Source organism: Colius striatus, chromosome 4, assembly GCF_028858725.1.
Source record: "Colius striatus isolate bColStr4 chromosome 4, bColStr4.1.hap1, whole genome shotgun sequence".
NCBI classification, from domain to species: domain Eukaryota; kingdom Metazoa; phylum Chordata; class Aves; order Coliiformes; family Coliidae; genus Colius; species Colius striatus.
The window spans coordinates 33,840,364-33,863,127 of NC_084762.1; the positions used below are offsets into that span (position 1 = coordinate 33,840,364).

General features: G+C 42.2%; 1 protein-coding gene across 1 annotated transcript in view; it reads right to left on the reverse strand.

Moving 5' to 3' along the window:
• Nucleotides 1–432: 432 nt before the first annotated feature.
• The window catches only part of GLIPR2 (GLI pathogenesis related 2), a 30,156-nt gene continuing 7,824 nt past the window's right edge, over nucleotides 433–22,764 (reverse strand). The window contains exons 2-5 of the mRNA XM_061995222.1: nucleotides 15,197–15,305; nucleotides 12,421–12,524; nucleotides 3,461–3,538; nucleotides 433–1,906 (exon numbers count right to left, since the gene is read on the reverse strand). Coding sequence (XP_061851206.1) covers nucleotides 1,746–1,906; nucleotides 3,461–3,538; nucleotides 12,421–12,524; nucleotides 15,197–15,305 — 452 coding nt within the window. The 3' untranslated portion in view covers nucleotides 433–1,745. The remainder of the gene's footprint in view (nucleotides 1,907–3,460; nucleotides 3,539–12,420; nucleotides 12,525–15,196; nucleotides 15,306–22,764) is intronic.

The window sequence follows — 22,764 nt, forward strand, 5'->3', positions numbered from 1 at the left end:
CAGCAGTGACTGAAACACAGTGGGAATCGAGTGGGTATTCTTGGCTGAGAACACGTCAGCCAGGAGAGGGAGCAGCAGGAACAAAATGAGATACAAAACAGGAGCTGGGGGCCCACCTCTTCAGCTTCAGCTGCAAGCCCTATCTCAGTCTTTGCCTAAAGGGACAATCTGCTGTATCATTTCTTAGAAGATCTATTCTTTCTTTGCTGGACTGGAGTACTTACTGCATTTCTCTCCTCCATGTCACAAAAGTAATAATGCTGGTAATAAAATGTGAAGGTGTTTCAACAAAGACTCAGGCTTTGTTGTCAAGCAAAGGCTTGAGTAATTCATATTCAAAAATATTTAATTTTCAGCTATTCATTATATGTGTAAAGTTCTTGGTTACAGAAAAAAAGAGATTGGAACATACAGCATCACAGTGACATATAATCAAGCTGTAACAGTGCAGTTTATTACAACTGTGTAAACAAAAAGAAGTATTTCTGTAATGGCACTCTTCATGGACCAAATTCTGGCATATAGAATCTCAGCAGAAGTCAAAAGAAACATTTACAAAGGAAAGAAAACCTCAAAATGAAACATAGTATATAACCCCTACCATTCTATGATTCTATGATATGAACTTGGACAAAATGATCTGACTCACATTTCATGAGAGAAAAAGATGCCCTCAGAATTTTTGCTTGCTTGATTTTAATGACACTAAATCCAATTTTTTTTCAAGGCATCCATCCAGTATGTGAAATGTTTTTTGTGTTATTGAAAGATATGAACAAAAAAGTAAACTTCTCTTCATTCTGACCATGTGAATACCTCCTATTGTGACATTATGAAAGAAGACAAGTGATGATTTGGGAATGTTGTTGTCTGTACAGCATGACACCTGCAGAAGATACTCCTCAGGAGATTAAAAAAAGTGATTGAGAAATAAAATCCAACATGCTCCATCAAAGAAACTTTTTGTGTGTGTAAACATCAAAGAGAAAAAGTAGCATCTTACTTTCCTGTAACAGAAGTAAACAATTTGATTCTAAGACAATGTCCATACTGTAAACTGTAAAATGGGGTTTGAACTTGAAATAATACACTCATCTCAAATAGATTTTAAACACTAGCACCTAACACTGGGATTTAAACTTTAGTAGCTTTCAGGTCATGCATTAGTTATGGCTTGCTTGACAGATACAATTTTGTCAGCAATGTTTTAGTGTTCTGTGAGATCCTCTTAATAAAAACACACAGCTCTGAATGCCACTACATTTTACACCTGTACTTTTCATACGGGAAGTTTTGCATATGTTCCATCTGCAGAGAAGCCCCCACAGTAGCAGGAGGTATATATAGAACAAAGAAGTTACAGTTATTAAAAAATACTGGAAAACAAGCATTGTGTGATATAATTACAAGCTATACATTTGCTTGTTAAAAAAAAAGAGATCCAACATGTGCTTACTCACATGCTGACACAGACTTCATGCAAACTGTTATCAAAGAAAACCCACCCTCATAAATTTTGCCCTTCAGAAAAGCTGCATATACTGAAGCCCCCTCAGAAACAACAGGGACTCTCATGTGCAGATCGACTCAAGCAACATGGAATTGCTTCCTCTGTACTGAGAAGTGAACAGCAGTACCAAACAGGAAATGTCATTGAATCATATTTCATTTCAAACACTGTGAAGTCCCAGCCCAGGTTCACTTGTCATTAAGCAATAAGAATACTTTCTTCTTTTTTAAAAAAGTTATTTTCTTGGAGGAAGGACATTTTCTTCATAATAGCCTGGATTTACTACATTTCCAGCTGGATCATATCTAGCCACTACAAATGTTGAGCCGTCGCTAGCGGATGCTTTTCCAACCCCCAGCTTTTTTGTGTTCTTCCAAACCATTGCTGTGAAGTGACCTGAAGAAAGAGAGAGAAACATTTTCATTCATTTTAGGTACTAAAACTACAACATTCCCATTAACACATGAGGGTCAGAGGAAGAAAGAATAATACGAAACATTTACTTCCTCCAACAGGAGAACAAGATAAGGATGCGAAAACAAAAACCAAACCAACAAAACCTACAGCCAGCATTTTGCCTTGAAAAGCCCTGATCTGATCTGGCTTCACAATACTGTTTCCATTTCCACATCCTATACCCATGTAAGAATACCTAGCAGAAGAATTATGCAAAAAGTCATTCCATGAGTACCTGATACAAAATCTGATAGCAATATCATAGTTTTTACTCCCTGTAGTATGAAGAGCAGTTCTGACAATGATTATTCTGCATTTGCTTTAACCAAGTCATACTCCCCCATATGTTGCCATGTGAAACTGTTTGTGACTTCTGACTAGTTGTAATAGCCAGCCCTGCATTGTGCTGCTTTATTAGTTGTTTCCTCTGTGCACTGACACATTCCATGGGAGAAGGATGTTACTCTCTTCACATGAAACAGGCTCAGGCATATCTCTTGCTTGAGCATTATTCAGGGAACAGTGTTCTTAACGTTCATTCACAGAATCATAGAATGGTTGGGGTTGGAAGGGACCTTTAGAGATCATCTAGTTCACCCCTACCCCTGCAGAAGTAGGTCCACCTAGATGAGGTCACACAGGAACACGTCCAGGGGAGTTTTCAAGACCTCCAGAGCAGAAGACTCCACAACCTCCCTGGGTAGCCGGTGCCAGGGCTCCCTCACCCTTATAGTGAAGAAATTTTTCCTTATGTTTAAATGGAAATTATTGTGCTTCACCTTCTTTCCATCACCCCTTGTCCTATCACTAGATACAACAGAAAACAGTGATGCCCCAACCTCCTGATATCTACTATTTAGATATTTGTAATGAGATCCCCCCTCAGTCTCCTCTTCTCTAGACTAAACAGCCCCAGTTCCCACAGCTTTTCCTCATAAGGAAGATGCTCCAGTCCCCTGATCATCTTGGTGGCCCTGTGCTGGACTCTCTCCAGAAGTTCCCTGTCCCTCTTGAGCTGGGGAGACCAGAAGAAATTCAACAATGGATTGTCAATACACAGTCAATGGCCTGTTCCTGATCTCCAAACTGTACCTGAAGTGATTTCTGTGAATACAGTGATATAATTTAGTAGAAGTCACATGTCCACATAAACAACAGCATAGTACAGTTAGTAAGACATCAATGTGATTCCAATGTAGTATCTTCTATAAATTAAGTTTTCCTAAAAATAAGTTACCTTTTAAAAACTTAGAGCTTCAAAGAAAAATAGACTTTAAAGCCCTCTCACATTTTGCTTACTTCCTCATTTCTCAGTTCCTTTTCACCCTTCTGTCACTTTCTAATATAAAACTTGGGAAAGTTCTAATTAATTTCCCTCTATTTTTTTTTCCTAGGAAGAAAAGGCAGCTTTTTGAAAAATATCCAACAAAGTGTCTAGCCAATTTCTTAAAATAAAAGCTGCCTTTTTGAAGAGCCAGTGCTAGTTTTACTTACCTGTCCCAGAAGAAAATCCTGGATTTTGAAAGCTGTAATTTTTTATTTCACTGTACCATCTGTCAGCCACATCCTTTCCTGAAAGACAAAAGAAATCTGCTGTGGAATCATGATATAAACACAGAAATGGAGCTCACTTACAGTCTGGCCAGAAAGAGCTTCTGTTAACAGCTGTCAAGAACTTCAAGAAACATGGAGAAAGAGTCTTTTTACTGGAAAGAGTTTTTGAAATGTAAGTAACATGGTGGTACATGTAGCTTACAAAACCTTTATTGTTATAGCTGTTGCCACTCGGTTATTAAGGAATCGTTTAGGCTGGAAAAGACTTTTAAGATTACAGAGTCCAACCATTAACCTAATACTGCCACTAACATGTCCCTCAGCACCTCATCTACATGTCTTTTAAATACCTCCAGGGATGGTGACACCACTGCTTTCCTGGGCAGCCTGTGACAATGCTTGATAACCCTTTTGAGGAAGAAATTTTTCCTAATATCCAATCTAAACCTCCCCTGGCACAACTTGAGGCCATTTCTTCTTGTCCCATCACTTGTCGCTTGGGAGAACTCCTACTTTGCTACAACTTCCTTTCAGTTAGTTGTAGAGAGTGATCAAGTGTCCTCTCAGCCTCCTTTCCTCTAGGCTAAACATCTGTGGGTCCCTCAGCTGCTCCTCATAAGATTTGTTCTCCAGACCCTCCACCAGCTTTGTTGCCTGTCTCTGGACATTCTCCAGCACCTCAATGTTCTTCTTGTAGTGACGAGCCCAGAACTGGACACAGTATTCGAGGTGTGGCCTGACCAGCACTGAGTACAGGATAATCACTCCTCTGGTCCAGCTGGTCACACTATTTCTGATGCAAGCCGGGATGACATTGGCCTTCTTGGCCACCTGGGCACACTGCTGGCTCATATTCAGCCAGCTGCCAACCAACAGCCCCAAGTCCTTTTCCACCAGACAGCTTTCCAGCCACTCCTCATAATTCACTAAGTTACTAATTAGGTCTATGGCTTTTGTTAAGCATCTCATGCCATTAATTACTCCAGTTCTGCACAGTCCACTGGAGTACCAAGGACCATATAGCTGGCATGTCCTGGCTCAAAGCCTGGGCAGGCAACTCACAAAACAGCTGTAGGACCAGGCAGTTCATCCTGCTACGGGAAGATCTCTGCAGCAAGGTGCTCACCTGGTGGGACAGAGCAGACTGAAAATATGATGCTATCACCAATAGATCCGGAAATGGAACTATCCACCAACAGTTGTCTGCTGTTAAAACTTTACAAGTTTGAAGTTACAAAAATCTTTGGACAAGAGAGACCTGTATGGCACAGCATTTGGATCAAGGTGGGGCAGAAGTCCCTTTAGTTCTCAAGGAAAACATCTGGCAATTTACCACATTGAGTTTACTATTTTTTTCTTTCTGCCCAGAACCTTCTGTAACTTTCAGTCTCAAAGGCAGTACGGACACATCTCCCTCATCTTGTATGAGCACTCCTGTCATCAGGTTTATACATACAGCTTTCACCAGCTCCTCCCTCTTGGAATGTGTTTTAAAAGGCTTAAGTGAGAGACCTTTTCCATAGGGAGACCTCCCACCTGTGGATGCAGGTGTATGAAGATATCCCCTTACAGCTCCATGCACACTGAAGAAAAATGACACTTCTGACATCCTCTAGTTTTCCATGTTCTCATCTGCATGTATTACTTCAAATTTCGGAGTGCCTTCACTTTTAGTGATCCTTAGCACATGAGCCATTGTGAATGTTCACTCTGAAGCAGTCTAACTTGGGGTGCTACAGACTCCTCAGACAGACATGCCTAGGAGCTGCTGCTGTGCGGAACTCCCTGCATCCCGCACTGTCTCTTTTCATCAAAGGCTCTCAGCCATACAAGGACTATGACTATGGACAATGTCATAGCCCTACATGCCTGTGGGTCTCTAAGGTTGATCTTTGCTAAAGACATAATATTTCCTTGCTATTTGCTGAACAGTTAAGGAACTTGATGGAAAGGAGTAGATTCTGATAATCTGCAGCAGGTCCCGTGGAACAGGCAGCACAGAGGGCAGGAGCTCAGACAACAACCTCCAGATGCTATGCACTCAAAAGTCAAATGTTACTTATGTTACTTCTTTTCCATTACTGGTTGTTAGGAAATTCTGGTGTCAAACACTGGGGGGGAGGGGGTGGGTGGGAAGGGGACAGGTTTTTCCCTGAGCTACATCAATACTGACATTTCTGCTCAGCATTCCAGGATGTATAACGCAAGGCCGGTTGACTTCATAGCAAGCTGCCAACGTGGTTAAGCCTACCGTCATCAAGAAGCCTGGTCCCCGGTGGACCCTTGGCTGCAGAACAGCAATGACTCATGTTTTGCTATTTTGCAGCAAAAAAAGTCTTAAACTTGCACTGTTCTAAAAGTCAGACGCTATGTTAACTTCTTTGAAGTTCAGTTTCTCATGAGCTTGCTAAAGAGTTTCTCTTCAGCTTGCTAAAAGGTTGGTGTTGCTGACCTGACAAGCTGGCTATTAGAGCTGTCATTGCCAGAAAAACACTGAATGAAATGCCACCTCTTGAGAGATCTATGAACTTGAAAGTACTACAAACCTACCTATGACATGCTGCTTGCTAGGAACAGTGGTCTGTTAACAGAGTCAATTTCCATTTTCTACGTAAAAAGGTAGCAAAACCTCTCTTGCTTCCCAATGTAAATCTTTCAGGAGTAACAACAGGTTTCTTCCTTCCATGCTCTCCCTGGGCCAAACAACTAACCCCACAGACCTGTTTTATGGCTAAAGTCTATAACACAAACACATCTGTTCATCTGTTACTCACATTAAAGCTAAAATGAAGATCGAAAAAAACACAAAGAGCAATCTTTATGCAATAAAAGGGGAAAAGACAAAGCACATAGTAAAAAAACCCCAAAACCACACAAGAAGATCATCCTGTCCCACCCTAGACTTCAAAGGATTTAGATGCATTTGTGGTAAACTGAGTGGAATAGAAGTACAAAATGTGACTGCAGACATATGCCTTATAAAGCACAGGTATTTTATGTGTACGAGTGCTTCAGTGACTGTATTATCTAAGTAGTATTTTACAGGTGTAGGACTGCATTCCCACAGCTACCAGCCCTTCATTCCCTCTGTTAACAGATCAGAGTGACACAGTGTAAAAAGAGTAGTTCCAGAGAAACTCATCCCCACTCGGCTTACTGTAGCTCTGAGAGGCATTCCCAGGCTCCATGTGACAAGCACTTAAAACCTCCACAATGGATATATTGCAGGACACAGGGAAGTTCAGACAAACTCAGTATCTCTTCATAGGTTGGGTTTTTTTAAATTTAAACAATACCATCATGTGAAAGTTTGGTAATTCTTTAATTCAAGGGAGATGACAATGGCATCAGGTAAGACTGGCTCAACTCTGTTCATGGAAGACAATGAGCATAGTTGGGTAGCACAATCTATGGCATGTGAACCCCCAGCCTTGGTGGATGCAAGCTTGCAACCGATTGCAGCCAGGCAGTGAAAGCCTATAAGGTGGTAGCTATGCTCCATTTGTCATGTGCCGGATTGGGTTAATCATTACACGGCATTGCTGTCACCCTCCTTCAATTAAAAGAGTCATTGCATTGTAGGCTGTGAGAAATTAAAGACTAACTTACTCCTGGCAAAAGAGAAAGTGACTAAAGGACTGGGCAACATTTGACAGACTCCATCTTGCAGTCATTTTAAAGAAGTGTCCTGGATGTGAGGGGAATTGAGTCTATCTGTCATATGCCATGGAAGGTGAGAGGGGTCCTATGTGCAAGTTACTACCACGTGAGAAGACAGGCAGGTCCCTAGTGATGCAGCATGCTCTCTTCCTCTGAAACACTTTTCTTCTGATTCTTTGCCCCTTGAGGAGCAGTAAACAGCACAGTGGTGAGACGTAAGCTGAACTATGTTGAAAGCAACAGCTGATACATAGGGAACTAAGGAAAAACCCAGTTTTGAGCCCAGGGACCTGCAGGCTTCCAGAGAAAGGATAGCAGAGGGGTCAACAGATCACTGAGCCTACCACTTTAGCAGCAACTTATATCCTCAGATTTGCTGGTTTAGAGAACTGACCACAGCACTAGCATTTCAAACTATGATGGAATAAGTGATGCAGTTATATTTAGTGTCCCTTTCCCTTGCATTTCAATGTTTCATTAGAAAGAGCTTCCACTTCCCCCAGAGCTCCCCCAAAACAGAGGCTGGCTGATGTTCAAAATCCATTTTAATCAGAAGAACACAGAAAAGAAATCTCACTCCTACCCTTCATTCCCAATTATAGCAGGAATTACAGAAGTTTACTTCCATCAAAAAGCTGCAGCTTCTCTTCTGTTGCTCCACTTGCAGAACCAATTAGTATACTGCTGGGTTGATGGTTTGTTTTTTTAATACCCATCCTGTTTGTATTGCTGCAAACCACATTCATAGTTTCAACATCTTCTCTATGGAAGCACCCTTCTCCTAGCTGACTGATGACCTGCTCAGGCTTAACAGATGTTCATTTCAGACCAGGCTGAATCTTACTGCAACAAGTTTCATCAGCACCATGATTTCTGGACACGTCTACACTGCATAAAAACTTGGCACAATAATCGTTGAATTAAGTGTCCGAGTATAGTTCTGCCCAAGACTAGGTCCAGAATCTGCATAGTGATCTTATTTTATTATGAGCTACTAAAATGGCCACGCTGACCATATGAGGTCAGGCCATACATAGGACTAACAGTCCTAGTGTAAAATCCTTTTGCTGATACCAGTCTCTGGAGGATAGAAAGATAATAAGGGGCTACTGTATGGAAACAAGTGTCAGTACTCTTACCTAGCCATGTTCCACATCTCATCCGCTTCCTGTTGTCCCATCAAATGTAATTTCTATCAGTTTTCCTGGGTGAGCAGCTCTATTCTGCATGGACGTGCGAGTATCGCACCCAGGGCTGTAGGGACCTGCATGTCTGTGGTGGCAGCAACTGAAGCACCTGCACAGGTGTGAGTGTGTGAGGCTGGCAAACTGCAAGCTGGACTGGTCTGGCAGGAACTGCCAGAGTATTGTCACCGCAGGGACAAGGACAACCAGGGAGCTGTGTGTGAGACACGTTGTGCTGGCAACTGGAGTGGAACTGCAGCCTGGGGGGTTGGTACATCCAGGTGCCAGAAACTAGTAAGCCTGGGGTCCAGGGGCAGCTACAGGTCAGACAGTATCTGAGCCACCCTAGAACTTCCATTACTGAGATATATATATATATGTGTGTGTGTGTGTGTATAAAATTTAATGCTACAAAAATAGAAATTCTATCTATCTTTTTAAACCCCAGAAATACATGTGTTTTTATGTATGTATTATACTGACTTATTTATATATATTCCAGTAACATACTTCAAGTGATCAGACAAAAAGGGGAACAGGATGAGGCCACTGGTGCTGTTCATTTTAACACTGACTGCATCTGTTTGTGCTGACCTGTGTGGCTGCCTGCATATACACATATGCACACGCTGTGTATGTGTGTCTGAGTGTGCAAGCCTGGGAATACACCCTCAGTCTCACTCCTGGGAACACAAGGCTGTGGCAGCCCTACTACTGCATACAGCTTCACCTAACATTTAATTTCTCTGGGCCAAGCCTTACTGTTTCTCCTCATACCAAAGAATCCTTAAATCTTCAAGTGATTCTGCTGAGTAAGTTGCTAAGAGCATTCTAATAAAATCAGATAGGACATACTTTTGTGCAAGGATGGGTAGTGGCATGGTCATCTACTTAAAAGCTAGGTAGCCCAAACCTCAGAATCTTCCTCAAACATATTTCTAGCTTTTGTTATTGCAGCCTTCCTTCCACCCCTCTGATGGGAAAGAGGGTAAAGGTAGATTTAAATCTGCCTCAGAAATAAAGTATCTACCTAAACTGAAGTCATAGCAATGGGTTTAGGAAGTAATCTACTTTCAGCATTCCTCATGCAGGACCCTATTTACTTTATTGTATTTAACAGTACAGTATAAGCCTGGTGTTGGACAGCAAGAGATGCATCAAGGCAGTCTCTCAGTCAGAACCCACTCCTCTAGGGCTGGGGCAGAGGGTAGCTGTGGCACCCTGCTCACCAGACCTGACCTGTAGGCAGACCCAGGCTCCTCCCTTAACAGATTTGGGTGATTACACACAGTGAACTTCTCTTACATACTCTCTAGAGTTCATAAGCCACAGTGTTTTCACAGGCAACACGGCACAACCACCCCAGCCCTCCCAACCAGAATGAAATCATCCAGTGCTCACCCACAGCCCCCCAGCACATGAGGAATGAGATGAAGCATCCCGAGAAGCCTGACACACTGCAGCTGCCCAAGCAGGCTGCAGGCTCTTGCGTTAGTGGCAGATGACAGCTCACTTATTTAACACAGACAAAGAGAAATCTGCCATGGAGCAGTTCCTGCAGGACTGGAGGAAGGAAACAGCTGTCAACTATTTCTTGGATTACTGGGATAAACATATTTCCAGCAACAGTTTTAGGCTATGCAACTCTAAAATCCTCAACACAATTCGAGGTATTCTTGTACCAGGAGGGAGAGGTCAAATGAGAAGGCTCTTACAGTTTGAAAGCTTAAATCTTCTCTGAAAGAAGAAATGCATCTCTGACATTATTACAGAACTCAGTAAGAGTCAAAATAAATAACAGCATCACTTTTTCAGAGAGAATAAATAGAGAGTATGCTAGAGGTTTATTGAGTTTTGCTTTATCTGAGAAAGAAACCGGAAGACACTGTCTGCCTTTGTTAAGCCCTTGAATGGATGCTTTAATACAAATTTCAGCCTCATTGAGCAGGGTACAAATTAACTATCCAAAGGGAACTATATGAGAAAGAGGAAGAATGAACCATCTCCACAGAGATGAAGACTAAGCCCAGATGAGAGAATAACTTTCTTTGAAGAACTAGTTTTCTCATTCTGGTACTCTGAATGATCTTGCTACACAGGAAATGTAAAGTGTTTTACAGAACAAAAGAGGATGCAGCTTAATTTTCTCAGCAAGACATTCAATCCCATGGAATAAAAAAAAAAATAGCCACAAAATTGCTCAACACTGGCAAATATGGAAACAGTGCATTGAAGAAAACAAAGGGGATCCAGAAAAAGACAGGCATCATATAACTTATGGAAGGATTCATGTGTTTTGTTTCCAGGTCTCTAAATGGGAATTCTCTGACTTTAACCTCAGGGGAAGGAGCACAGGCCATTAACACAAACGAGGAAGAAGTAAGCTCAGTCAGTGAGTCATAGCCACCATGCAAACTCTGCCATATATTTGTGTTTTCCCATGCTGCTCTGAACCCTTTCCTCAGACTCTTGCGATGGAGAGAATGCCAAATATGAATAGGTTCAATTGTGTTTTTCCACCCCGGGTTTTTTTTTGGTATGAAAAAATATTCACTGGGGACTACAGCTGGTACTTGCAGAGGAACTAAGCAGTGTCCATGGGTCTAAAACTCACTCACTAAAATTTCCAGGTCCTTCAAACAGAGTCTCCAGCCTACAGAAATGAGCTTCGCTTCCCTTGAGGCTGTGATGGAAATTCCAAGGGTTGATGAGAATAAAGCAGGCAGATGGTCACTTTTAATACATCCCACCTGCTGTCTCGGCAGGCCAAGGCATGAGCCCTGCCTGCTGGAGAAGGCCTGAACACCCCTCCAACTGAGGCTCACTACAGGCTGTAAGCCTGGCTGAAATCCATCTCCTCAGACATCTAAAACAAAGATACTTGTTACATTTATGATCAGAAAATATATGCACTATTTTTGTCTTCATAAGTGAAGTCATGGAGAAAGGCTCAGCGCCTGTTGCTGACAGAGAGACTAGATGTCAGACACATTATCTTCTGTCCCCTTTGGAGTCTGCCCTGCCTCATTTTTGCCCACACTAGCAGGAACTGCTGTGTAGCACATGATGGCCATTCTTCTACCTTCCTCACCACAGATGACCTGTGGTCAGGCCTCTCATTGGCTGGAACACACTGAGGATTAAATGTGAGCTGAGGTACAAGGCATTGACAGCTTCCTTCTCTCCTCCTATGAATATACAAGTAGCACTTAAGACACCTTCATGCTGGGGGCATCTGGAACAGACATAAGTCTTTTGTAGGGCTGCAATGTCCTGCCTCCAGAGCACACTACCATTGCTCCTTACTCGCTCTGGGCCTACATGTACTACTTGCTCTCTGTACACATAGGTGACCGCAAACCACCATCCCATCCCCACGGAGTCCAGGCTAAGCTAGGCTGTGGTGGACCCATTTTTGAAGTAGAAGAAGCACCAGTACTCTTGCAACCAGACATTCTGAGCCTGAAGGATGAGACAATGATTGATTGTGCCCCTGCACTCAGCACTGGTGAGGTCGCACCTTGAGTACTGTGTTCCGTTCTGGGCCCCTCACTACAAGAAGGACATTGAGGTGCTGGAGCGTGTCCAGAGACTGGCAACAAAGCTGGTGAAGGATCTAGAGAACAAGTTTGTGTGGAGTGGCTGAACGAGCTGGGGTTGTTTAATCTGGAGAAAAGGAGTCACTCTATGACTGTCTTACAGGAGGTTGTAGTGAGGCTGGTGTCAGTCTCTTCTCCCAAGTTAAAAGTGACAGGACAAGAGGAAATGGCCTCAAGCTGCACCAGAGGACATTTAGATTGGATATTAGGAAAAATTTCTTCCCCAAAAGGTTTATCAAGCATTGTCACAGGCTGCCCATGGAAGTGGTGGTGTCATCATCCCAAGTATTTAAAAGATGTGTAGATGAAGGATATGGTTTAGTGGTGGACTTGGCAGTGTTAGGTTAACAGCTGGAGCTGGTGATCTTAAAGGTCTTTTCCAACCTAAATGATTCCATGTTTTATGATTCCTCAAGTTATTTACCCAGTGTCTCTGAGACAAGAGAAGAAAGCTTACCTGGTTGGTCATAGGATGCCCATGCTAGGTTCTCTCCACATTTTCCATTAGCAGACTCAGAGCTGTGTTTGAGGATCCTTGTGGTAGCCAGTTCTTCAGCATACCTAGAAAAGGAACCCACACATTAATTCATAGACCACAGCCACAGAGAGCAGAGAAGGAGGAACAGGAGGACATTGAGGAGATGCAAGCAAGGAGTTTTGCTGGAAGATGACAGTTTAAGTCAAGTTACTGAGCTGAAAAACTCTGAAGCTAGGGATGCTTTAAGCTTACACAGATCAAGAAGTTAAGCAACGAGAAGGCCTAGAGGTCATTTTCTGTCTTCCATGAGCAGTTGTGTCACTGCTGAAAAGGGATCTAAAAGAAATCAAAGGGCAGACCTCCTCCCATCCTGCCCAGCACCTGGAAATCCACAGCCATCCTTAACTGCAGACACTGGTGGAAAGTTAAGTATCTGCAGCAAATACTACAGATATGACCTCCGGACATTTCTAAGACCCTCACAGGAGTATCTTAAATGTTTTCTGTGAGATGCAAAAAAAGACCAAAGTGAGAATTCAGCCAAAGCAAGTGTAAAAACCCTCCTCCTTTTACAAATGAACCTAGAAAGCCATAATTTCCAGGAGAAAACTGTAATTTCTGGGAGAAGTTAATGGGGGAACGATCATCACGTTTGTTTTGTTGTGCTACTCCATCCCTAATCATGAATTACTGGCATCTGCCAGAGACAGGAAATTTGTCCAGCTGAACATTTTGGCCCAAGCTAATACTTCAGTCATTGGGTTCTCATTTCCTTCTGTTCTAATCCTCTCATCAAAACAAGACAAAAAAAAAATATCTAGCTACCCCCATTCATTTAGAAATAATGAAAACTTGTCAGCTGTCAGTCTGCTGGATCCTGAGCTATATGATCTCTAGATGCTCCTTCCAGTCCTGTATCATTACAGTCCTGTAATTTTTCTCTTCAAGGATTCCCACATCCCACGCAAGAGGCAAGACTGGAACAAAGTACACATTGCACATGGACAAAGTTGCCAAGGATTTGGGACAAAGGGTGATTAATTCACTCTAGCTCAGGAAGTTGAAAGCATGAGATTTGCATCTGAGATCATCATCCTATGCTTCATTTTAGTCAGACATAAACAGACACCTGCTGAGGGTTACTCATCTCATCTAAAGCAGGGATACAATAGTCAGCTCAACTAACCTGTTGCAATTATTAGAACTGAAAATAGTAGGAAACAGGCCATTTTCAACCTGGATAGAGAAGTACAAAAAAGTACACAGATACATATCCGATATATACCAACGAAGATACCAGATATACCTCAAGGAAAGGTAAATTTCTTCAAACTTAAGATTATGTAAAATCTGTCCTTACAAGTAAGAGATTTCTTTTATTTCACATCCTCTAAAACAATTTCTGGTTCTTGCATCTGGACATGTGTCATTTAATTTTTACAAGTTAGTTACAGACCACAACCAAAGGTTTCACGGAATTACAAGAGTTGGAAGGGACCTTGAAAGATCATCTAGTCAAACCCTCCTGCCCGTTGTTATTCATTGCAGTGGGTAAAGTCAGCTGAGACCAGAGAGGACTGTGAGGAATTCCAGAAGGACCTAAAAATACTCAGCAAGAGCAGTAGCACACTTAGAGATAAATGTTGAGCAATGCATATTTGACAGAATAATCCGAAGTATTCACACAAGTTGATGTGTTCAAACCAGCTGTAGCACTTCAGAAACACAACAAGTGTTATTGACAACTCAATGAACTTTCTTCCTCTTCATGAGGCACCATGTGAAACAGGAACAGAACAATCCTTTGAAGAACAGAAGGAAAACCCCAAAAGATTACAAAGGTATGTGGATGAGTCACTGGCATTCCATCTCTTACAAATACTGTATCCACTTATCACAGTGTCTCAAGAAAAAAGTGAATCAAGCCAGAATCAGATTTGGTGTGCTACCAGAGGGCATGTCCACAAGCCATATCCACTGTGCATTGTACAGCACATTTATTTTCTGAATAGTCTAATCAGCAGTTACTCCTTCAGGTATCTCCTTCCTACTGTGAGGCTCAGCCTCAAAACCTGAAAAGGTTGCTATAAAGGAAAAGGAAATAATCTGGCTGTTGGATCTACAGCAAAGAAGACAAGCAGGATTGGGCACAAATTTCTGTAAGGAAGACTTAAGATAGACAGCAGGAAGATGAATCTACTCTACATTACACTGACAACATGTTGTGCAGTCTTAAGCACTGGAGCAGAGGTAGGGTGTGTCCCTTACTTCCTTCTGATTCCATTGATCTTAGACTAGTCATCACATCCTATAATGAAAAAGTTTTTTCTGACTATTTCAGCAGCAGTGGATATTCTCCTGCAGACAACAATCCATTATCTGACAGAGGTGTGTGGTGAAGCATGTTTTAGGCAACTACCTTCTGCTGAGGGGACATATCAGTATAGACAGATGCAGTCCGTGTGTGGAAAAAGGTGCTAAAAAGATTTATGCCTTTTGTTGTGACCATAGAAGTGCCCATGTGATCATCTGATACCATGTGATGGATAAAGAAGGGATCAAGCGTTGTGTAGGGAGAAAGAGGGGATAAAAAGAGTTGGGTAGGGAGACAGTGTAGAGTTCTTCACTTTCCACTCAGTAAGATTTCATTGAATATCAGCACATCAAAAGGCCAGTATTTTTGCAGTACCCAAAGTCAACCTAATGGATACAAGTGTCACAAATCTCATTAGAGAAAAGAAAGGACTGAACTCACTGTTGGGCTCCTCTGTTTAACTTCTTGCAGAGTTTTAATGGGGGGACTCCGTGTTTCTTCCTGTAGTCATTGTGTGCTTTCAAGACTTCTTCAGCAAATTGTTTGGAAGCTGAAATCACATCAAAAAAGTGGGAAAGGTCTGTCAAATACAGACATTAGTGAAGACAGAAAAAACATACCCTGTAGCTAAGACACTCCTGCAGGCTGGACTGAAGAACAGAACACCGCACTCATTACCTAGAAGTAGGATGAAACGAACCATTAATGCCTTCCCCTCAGGATCTAACTCTAAGAGACACTCCTACTGGGGTGGTAAAAGCTCAGTAAAAGATGAAGAAAAAAAGTTCCTCAATAGCAAGGTGATTTAAGGTTAGGTTGACTGGCTTTCATTCTAAGATTTCAGTGCACTGCATCACCATAGCAAAGTCTCAAGAGTAAGCAACAAATAGGTCCTTTGATGAGATGCACTAAAAATGCAAGTTACTGTAAGCAAGAACTTTCTGCATTAGTCAAGACACCACCTAAAGAAAACGAAGCGACTAAAATATTTAGACTTACATGACTACTTTTATTCATTATATAGTACAAATTCCTAGAAATCTCAAATTGTACCTTTATTTGGCTCAAGACAAATACTTTTTCACAAACAGCAAGTGGTAAGGAAAGAAATGACTGCTAGGGATGATTTTTTTCCCCACCTGTACTAGAGTGTATACAGTAAATATCTGAATTCCAAAGTTAATGCAGAGCTTTAAACCCAGTAAATCTGAGACTATTCAGCAGCACAAGTAGAGGACAAGCAACAAGCCACAGAGCAACTCACTTTGACAGTAATTTCATTTTACTTCCTTTTATGTCTTTGATGACTTTTCCAAAGACTCAGAGGGGGGGAGGAAATTCTTTCTCATTGGTTGTGCTGTGGAATTTGCTGCTTTAAGAGAAATTTGGAACCTGAAACAGGGTATTGAGACAGTTGGAGAGAAAGACAGTTTTCACTTTCTCCATCTTGCTGAAGCTTCTGAACAGGCCAAGGCATTTTTTAGTATATACTCTGCTTTTACTGTGACACAAGTTTCTACATCTATTAATGACTCATCATCTTCATTTCTGACTATCCTAATTGGCCATCACTTTCCTCGTAAGACACTTTTGAAGCTCAAATGAACCTCATGCCTAGAAAATGTTTCCTATTATTAACCTTTATTTCTCGACTTTCTCTCACTACTCGATCCTAACAACTACAATCAGCCTTTCCCTCATTTAGTAGCGTGCATGTTGTTCTGCTGTTTGTAGCGATGCATTTTCCTCACAGCAGAGTTCTCAGTTTGCACATACTGCTTTCAAAACTTTTTCCCAAGCTGATTACCCAAGCCATACTCATGCTTTAAGCTCTTCTCAGAGTTGCTTCCAGTTTCCCCAACAGCTTTAGGGTAATAAGTCAGCCTAAGATAATCTCAATATCCAGTGTACATAGAAAGCCATTACTGTTTCATGCAGTACCTTTTGAACACCATCTGTTGACCTTTTCCAGACCAAAGTGTTATTGTGGACATATATCTAATACATTGTCCATCAACATGCTCTCAAATTTGATTTTTTTTTTGGTATAAAATTGTTGTCATAAGACAGCAAAAGGAACCTTGCTGAGTGAGATGAGATCTGCCCACCACCCTCCTTCTTTTAGGTCTTCCTTCAATTTTGTGTGTCACAAGCTGCATATCATCAAACAAAACAGGCACCACCACACACTTTTGCTAACAAACCTGTCCCACTGCTCTTACTGCCACTGCTCACAGCTTGCTGATTCTACCCGCACTCCTAATCTTCTCGTCTGCTGCTTCATGCAGGGCCATGGCCTGTTTCTAAGGCATCTATCACAGGTTACTGAGGAATGATAGAATGGTAGGGGTTGGAAGGGACCTTTAGAGATCATTTAGTCCAACTTCCCTCCAGAAGCAGGGTCACCTAGATCAGGTGGCATAGGAACACGTCCAGGTGGGTCTTGAAGACCTCCAAGGAAGGAGACTCCACAACCCCTCTGGGCAGCCTGTGCCAGGGCTCCCTCACCTGAACAGTGAAATAGTTTTTTTCTTATATTTAAGTGGAACTTTTTGTGTTCCAGCCTCATCCCATTACCCCTTGTCCTATTGCTAGCTGCTACAGAAAAAAGGGATGTCCCAACCTCCTGACACCCATCCTTTAAATATTTATAAATGTTAATAAGATCTCCCCTCAGTCTCCTCTTCTCCAGACTAAACAGCCCCAGTTCTCGCAGCCTTTCCTCATATGAAAGATGTTCCAGTCCCCTGATCATCTTGGTGGCCCTGTGCTGGACTCTCTCCAGCACTTCCCTGTCCCTCTTGAGCTGAGGAGCCCAAAACTGGACACGGTACTCCAGCTGAGGCCTCACCAGGGCAGAGTAGAGGGGGAGAAGAACCTCCCTTGACCTACTGGCCACACTCTTCTTGATGCATCCCAGGATGCCATTGGCCTTCTTGGCCACGAGGGCACATTGCTGGCTCATATTTAGCTTATTATCAATCAGGACTCTCAGGTCTCTCTCTGCACATCTGCTCTTTAGCAGTTCGAGCCCCAGCCTGTACTGGTACACGGGGTAAAGGAAGGCAAGCCTACGGTCAGTTCGCTTCACGTGCTTCTAGCGTGGAAATCTTAAGCCAGTCTGCAAATCAAAGAAGTTGAAACACATGGCTTGGGAAGTTTTATCACATAGTCCAGCTTGCACTTTTCAGCACAAGACCATCTTAAACCTTGTATCTGTTATCATCTAGACTTAATCTCTCTTTTGCTCAGGATTAAATGGCAAACAACCCTACCTGCAATTGTGAAAGATTCTGTTCAAATTATTGCTCTCAATGACAGTAACAAATTCAAATTCTAAAAAAAAGTCAACCGAAATCCAGGCTTTGTCATTTTTCAGTCCATTAATTCACAGCAGCATTGAATAATCCAGCTCTGTACCAATACTCTGACTTACAAAGACCAAGAAGATACAGGCAAAACTGAGTTTCTTCCAGCCATGGCAGATACTGCTCTGCTGTCCCTGGAAAACCTCCATCCTCCCCTTCCCTCAAAGGTGGCAGCTATAGAAACACATATCTATTATGACTCAAGCTCATGTGCTAACCGCCTCCTTCTCTGCACAGCTTTTCCCAGGCACACTGATGTGTGGAGAGGGACACTCAACTGCCAAATGTATTTCAGATTTGTTTTGGAAGTCATCTTAAGTTTTCCATTTTCCCAATGTTCCATGCGCTGAGAAGCCAGACATTAAAAGTGAGAGTTAACGGGAGTTTTCAGGCTCCCACCCAAACGGGAACAGCTTCCCAAACAGCTTTGGAGACGTACTTTTTTCCCCTTAAGCTGCTAGAAAAAATGATTTCCTACTGCCAGGAAGTTATGTTTGGTCACAAATCATTATGCTGTTTAATAAGTAAAACAACCAAAGGTATTAGATACAGTTGCTTGCTTCTCATTATTCAATTATTTACCTCTATTTTGGATTCTTCTGGAACATTGGCTGAGATAATGACAGCACAATGAATGACAACAAATTTCCAGGCTGTGATGTGGTACAGAGCACACCTTACAGCTGTTACGTTTTTGGACTTTCATTGATCAACTTTGTGTGCCCGTGGAAAAGTAAGCAGAGGCATCTGGGTTGCCATTTCCTCATCAGAATTTTTTTACCTGAGTACTCTCTTTTTTCATTCTCTTACTGTCTCTAAACAGTAACAATCTACTCAGTATTTCTCAGGTGAAGAATTCTTCATGCTTGAATCTTTCTTGCCTCTTCTGTAAGCCCTGTCTTCCTCCTGCTCTGCTCTTGGCTTAGTTCAGGCATTAAAACAGAAGCAAGTGATTTGAAGGTGTCTTCCACAATACCAGCTGCTCTGTGACACTTTTGCACCTGTCAACTGGACCTACTCCACTGGTCTTGCAGAGCTGCAAGGTAGTGTGGCGAAAGAGTAACCGTAAAATATTCCACAAGACACAAACATAAAACATCTCTACCCAACACCTATGTGACAGAAATGCTGTGAGTAGCCCTTAAGTCAGCACCCAGGACCCACGACATTATACCAGTCATACACTTGAGTAGCAAAAAAGGCATACTTTTTTACGGCCAAGTATCCATCCACCCAGTGATCCAAGAAAGCGCATAGTATGGGTTTCCAGAAGTATTGTCATCTTCTCAGTGTTCTCTGTCCTATTGTTTAGGGATTAATCTTCAGTGGTAGTTTTGCACTTTGCATACGTACCAAGTTTCTCTATTTAACCTTCACATAATTGAAACAATGCAATCAAGAAGAGAGAGTTGGGGTTGGTTAGCCTGGAGGAGAGTATTGGGGCTTCCCAATACTTAAAGAGGGTGTGCAAGAAAGATGAAGATGGGCTTTTCAGTAGGGCCTTATAGCAACAGACAAGGGATAATGATTTAAAAGTTTTAAAGATAGATTCAGGTTAGAGATATGGAAGAAATTTTTACGAGAGTAGTGAAACATCAGAGCAGGTTGCCCAGAAAGGTGGTACATGCATTCAAACTCAGGCCGGATGGGACTCTGGGCACCCTGATCTAGTTGAAGATGTCCCTGCTCATTGCAGAGGGATTGGACTAGATGACCTTTACATGTCCCAACTCAAACCATTCTATAACCCCATGATTCTATGAAATGTACCTCATATTTAATCCTACACAGAAATGTATCAGTATGACTGTCTAAATCTCTTGAACCATCACATAGGCCTCAACTCTTCACCCAATGTGTGCATTACAGGTAAATGGAGATAATGACTCCACTGTTCCATTCTGCCACAAAATAAGTAGTTATAAATGTGTTCATATAATGGCTAGAGCAACTTATCTGAAGAAAGCTGCAAAATATACTTCAAAGAACCTATGCTTTTGGAAAGGACTAAGCACAAAAACCTGATATCAACAGCCTGTGATTCACATTACTTCCACAATCTTTTCTGCCCAGAACTCAGGCAGAAAGAAGTCAGACACCACAACACATGGAGAGGACACAGAATCAGAGAATTTTAAGGGTTGGAAAGGACCTTGAAAAATCATATAGTCCAACACTCCCTGCCAGAGCAGGACCACCTGGAGTAGGTCACATAGGAACTTATCCAGGTGGGTTTGAATGTCTCCAGAGGAGACTCAACAACCCATCTGGCCAGCCCATTCCAGTGCTCTGTCACCCTCATAGAGAAGAAATCCTTCCTTGTGTTTGTTTGGAACCTCTTGTGTTCCAGCTTGTACTCGTTGCCCCTTGTCCTACAATTGGACAACATTTATGTATTTGTAAACATTAACGAGGTCACCCCTCAGTCTCCTCTAAGCTAAAGAGTTCCAGCTCCCTCAGCCTTTCATCGTAAGGGAGATGTTTAACCCTGTGGGTCTCCTGGCTCTCTTGCTTGATTTCCCACCCGCTGGGATGCTCTGATCCTGAGCCTTGAAAAAGTGATCTCTGAACAGAGACCAACTATGTTTGACCCCTTTATCCTCTAATACTCTATCCCATGGGATGTCCCCTAGCAATTGCTTGAAAAGGCCAAAGTTGGCCCTGCTAAAGTCCAGGGTTGTGATTTTGTTTGATATTCCGTTCCTACCACATAAGATACTGAACTCCACCATCTCGTGGTCGCTGCAGCTGAGGCTGCCCTTGAGGTTCACCGCTTCAACCAGATCCTGCTTGCTCATGAGTACAAGAACCAGTAGCGCTCCTCTCCTAGTTGGCATATACACCATTTGCATCAAGAAGTTATCATTGATGCACTGAAGGAACCTCTTAGACTGTAAGTGGCTAGCTGTGTAGGCATTCCAGCAGATGTCTGGGTAGTTGAAATCCCCCATGAGAACCAGGGCCTGTGATTTTGAGGCTGCTCCCAGCTGCCTATAGAAGGCCTCATGAACTTCCCCATCCTGATCAGGTGGCTTGTAATAGACACAACAGTGTCACACCTGCTAGCCTGACCCTTAATTCTAACCCACAACCTCTCAACTTGCCCATCATCCTCACCTGGACAGAATTCAGTACATTCCAGTTGCTCTCTCACATATGAGCAACTCCACCACCTCACCTTGCTGGCCTATCTTTCTTAAAAAAAAACACAGCCATCCATGACCACATTCCAGTCATCTGAGCTGTCCTACCATGTCTCTGCAATAGCTACCATATAATAACCCCTTGCCCGTCCACAGACTTCCAGCTCCTCCTATTTATTCCCCATGCTGCATGTATTGGTATAGAGGCATCTCAAGAAGGAAGCTGATTATGTAGGATTTACCCCCAGCACTGGCTTGTCATCCTTAGGCTCAACTCTGCAGGATTGCTCTGCCTCAATCTGACAGCAGAAATTGGGGTGGAATAAGAATTCAGCAAATACAACTTTTAATATGCCCAATTTATTTGTGAAAAAAAATCACTGGAGGCTTTAGGGAAGTGTAAAGTAATCATAAGTCCTTTGCTACTGCCCCAGTTAAATGGAGATACATCTATTTACACAAACTTCTCTATTAACAGACTGAAAACAAACAAAATTATTGAGTAAAAGACATCCCAGCTTCTAATGACTACGTTTTCATCTATATCGTTCTAAGAGACCTGACACAGTTATTATTAATAATCTTTATCCTCACTTGAAATATAATTCCCTGGATTTTTCACACTCAGAGAACAATGTTCCTTCAATAGAGAAGTGATGAATATTTAACTGATATGAGAAACGTTAAGAGGAAAGTTATGCCTCCACTGCATTTTGATTCAACACTTTGGTTTAAAGCTACAAACAGTCCAGGATGGTCTTCTTATAACGACAAGCCCCTGCAGTGCCACAGGGACTGAATATTCCATATCTCTTTCTTCACATATTTGACTGCACTTTCTTGCTCCCCTATTTTGGACAGTATCACTTTCAAAGACCTGCCTCCTTAGTGCTATTCCTAAATAAGTCATTTGGGAGCATGGATCTGATGGTCCAATTCATGGATCCCTTTCGGCCATAAAAACTGACCTCCATCAGTGCTGAACTCCCTCTTTCCCTAACAAATCCAGCTCATTGCTTGGAAACATACAGAAGAAATGAAATAACGTATACATCCTGGAGGGAAGGAAAGATAAAATGATACTCTATTCAGAAAGCACTACATCCTGAGTGGGGTTTCTTTGTCTTTTTTTACACCTTTGACACAAGAATTCAGTAAAGGGGCAACATCTCAATCCCACACAATAGTCTTTTATGGGAGATATCATAATTGTTGGTACATTAACCCCTTTCCAACTTGAATGATCCTAGGACCTTACTAAAAGTTAGAAGATAAAGTATTGCTTATGGGAATGAAAGGAATTGGGGGTTATCATCAGACATGGGTTTGAGTAGGAGTGGTCTCCTGCAACGTTCCTGTGTTTACCAGGTTGCTCAGAATAGCTTTCCCATCAGCTCAGGAGATCCCTCTTAAGGGAGGAGATTCTCTGATGTCTTTCAGCATTCAGTTTTGCCTAAACTTTTCTTAAATACTCATGGTTATCACTGGGGTGAACTTC